This window comes from Echinops telfairi, unplaced genomic scaffold, assembly GCF_000313985.2.
Source record: "Echinops telfairi isolate 266 unplaced genomic scaffold, ASM31398v2 ScPeMD7_7416;HRSCAF=8454, whole genome shotgun sequence".
Lineage (NCBI taxonomy): Eukaryota > Metazoa > Chordata > Mammalia > Afrosoricida > Tenrecidae > Echinops > Echinops telfairi.
Genome location: NW_022111316.1, coordinates 749,874 through 752,384, shown reverse-complemented (window position 1 = coordinate 752,384; position 2,511 = coordinate 749,874). Strand labels below are relative to the sequence as shown.

The window sequence follows — 2,511 nt, the reverse complement described above, 5'->3', positions numbered from 1 at the left end:
TCCACGCCGGCGCCGCTTCCGGCTCTCGGACCGTACCGGAATCCGGAGCTTCGGTCGCCCACGGGGTTCCCGGAAATGACCTGTTCAGGCTTCCGGTTCGCAGGCGGCCGAAAATGGCACTGGTCACCGCCGCGTTACCGGCTCTGGCGAGGGTGAGAGGCGCGGAGGCCCTGGGGTTCTTGGACCGTCACGGCGACCGCAGGGAGGGCTCGCGAGCCGGGACAAGGGCGGACCCGAAGGCAGGCCCATCCTGCGACTCGGAATTCCGGTGGTTGCTGTCCTTTCCGCCCCGGAATGTCATTGACAGGTCCCCAGGCTCAGGTGTGTCATTTTCTTTCCAAGCCGAGTTGCCCGATCTTCTCTGGGCATTCCGCCTTGGTCCTACAGTCTCTTTGGACCCTGGTGAGAATGTCACGTTGTTTTTTGAAGTTTTGTGCCCGTCTCTAGATTGAGGGCCATTGGAGAGTTAGGGACCAAGCTGTGACTGTGTCTTTATGTCCTCAGGGGTTAATAGCGACAGGTGAGTGTAATACCAGGAAAACCCCTTGTGGACCGGTGGATTCCGACCCTGAACAACCCTGTGAAACACACTAGAACTGCCCCCTGGGTTGCCTGAGACTAAATCCTTACGGAAACAGACAGCCCCGTCTTTCTCCCAAATGAAGAGTAGCTGATAGGGTCCAACCCCTGCTTAACTGCTGCGCCACTAGCCCCCCCAGGATCGTTGGCAGGTTTGGCTTGGCATGTTTGGGTTGGCATGTACTTTGCACCTCCTAATGTCTAATGACCAACAGTGAGCGTAATCCAAGCTGTTCTGCACCTGTGTCCCATTTAACCGTTTCAGGCACTCACTCTGCCAGCCCGCAGCCTCACTTGGCCTGTGCTTGGCACCACCACATCCAGGCGCTTTTACAGAGGTGACAGCCCCACAGATTCCCAGAAAGACTTGATTGAAATCCCACTGCCTCCGTGGCAGGAGCGGACTGATGAATCCGTAGACACCAAAAGAGCCCGCCTGCTGTATGAGAGCAGAAAGAGGGGCATGTTGGAGAACTGCATCCTCCTTAGGTAAGAGCCAGATGAACCCCCATTCATCTATCTCCCTTGGTCCCGAGGCAGTCTTTCAACCCTCTTCTCTTTTGCCCTTGTGTCTAGCCTGTTTGCTAAAGAACATCTGCACCGCATGACCGAGAAGCAGCTGAACCTCTATGATCGCCTGATTAATGAGCCCAGTAACGACTGGGATATTTACTACTGGGCCACAGGTAGGTGAAACTAGGACGACTTGGGTGCTTTGAGACTCTGGAATTGGATCCAAGGCAATTTTTAAATTTTATTCACTGGTAGACACTCAACCCAAACGTTCTTCACCATTTCCCCAAGGGCAGAGTTAGTTAGTTTCCAAAGGGATTTTAGCCACAGGTTATGGATGCTCACAGTACAGTATGAATGTGCAGGCTAAAGAAACCAGCAGGGAATGTGCTAGAACCAGACAGCTCTGTGTGTGCATAGCAAGAACCACACAACGTTCGCACTCTGGCACTACTTTTGTAAGATTGGATCTCAACCATGTAGTGAAAATGAAAATTCAAAACAAACTCTCCACCATTGAGTCGATTGTAACTCATAGTGGCCCTATAGGACAGTGGAGAACTGCCCCCGTGGCTTTCTGAGGCTGTAAATCTTTACAGGAGCAGAAAGCGTCATCTTTCTCCCATGGAGCGACCGATGGGCTCAAACCACCAACCTCGCAGTCAGCAGCCCAACTCGTAACTCACTATGCCAGCAGGGTTCCTAGGGAAGATGAAAGAGCCCCAGTTTCCCAAGTACTAAGAGGAAAGGACTGTCCCTTCCACTTGTCACCAGTGTCTGTGTGGAAGGTCATAGCACTGTTCATCGGCACTTTCTAGAAGAGAGCGGGGCCTGTTTGTCCAGTACCAGCAGGCAGGTGTCTTAGTAAGCTAGACACCTGGGCTGCTAACTGACCCACCGGTTCCACTGCAGGAGAAAGATGAGATTTATGGTCTTGGGAATCCTTTGCAGGGACCCACCCTATGAATCTGCATCAACTTGCTGGTTGTGGGTTTGGTTTTGATTTGGTCAGAAATGGGCTGGCTCAGAGGATGCGCAGACGTGGGTGGAGTGGAGGGACCATTATCATTGTTGGTGTCGTAGATCTTGGCTGAAAGCAGAGAATACCAAAGCCAATAAAATACAAGTAAATGTCTTTCTGGTATTCACTGCTTTCAGCCAAGATCCATCTGACGTCAGCAGTGAAATCCCTCCATGCCATGTCCTCTTCTGAATCTGCCTCAAAATTGTTCATAGTGGTCCCTTGTTTTTTAAATGACTGAGAACCTGTGGTGCTAACTCTCCTTCTTTCCCCCCTGCAGTTAATGGACTGTCTTCTTTTTAAAAAAAATCATTTTATTGGGGCTCCTACAACTCTTTTTTTTAATTTATTTCTATTAGGGGCTCATACCACTCTTATCACAATCCATACATACATCC

At 50.9% G+C, this 2,511-nt stretch overlaps 1 protein-coding gene across 1 annotated transcript in view; it reads left to right on the top strand.

Moving 5' to 3' along the window:
• Window positions 1–71: 71 nt before the first annotated feature.
• SDHAF2 (succinate dehydrogenase complex assembly factor 2) overlaps window positions 72–2,511 on the top strand; it is a 9,774-nt gene continuing 7,334 nt past the window's right edge. The window contains exons 1-3 of the mRNA XM_004715047.2: window positions 72–152; window positions 845–1,068; window positions 1,156–1,265. Coding sequence (XP_004715104.1) covers window positions 114–152; window positions 845–1,068; window positions 1,156–1,265 — 373 coding nt within the window. The 5' untranslated portion in view covers window positions 72–113. The remainder of the gene's footprint in view (window positions 153–844; window positions 1,069–1,155; window positions 1,266–2,511) is intronic.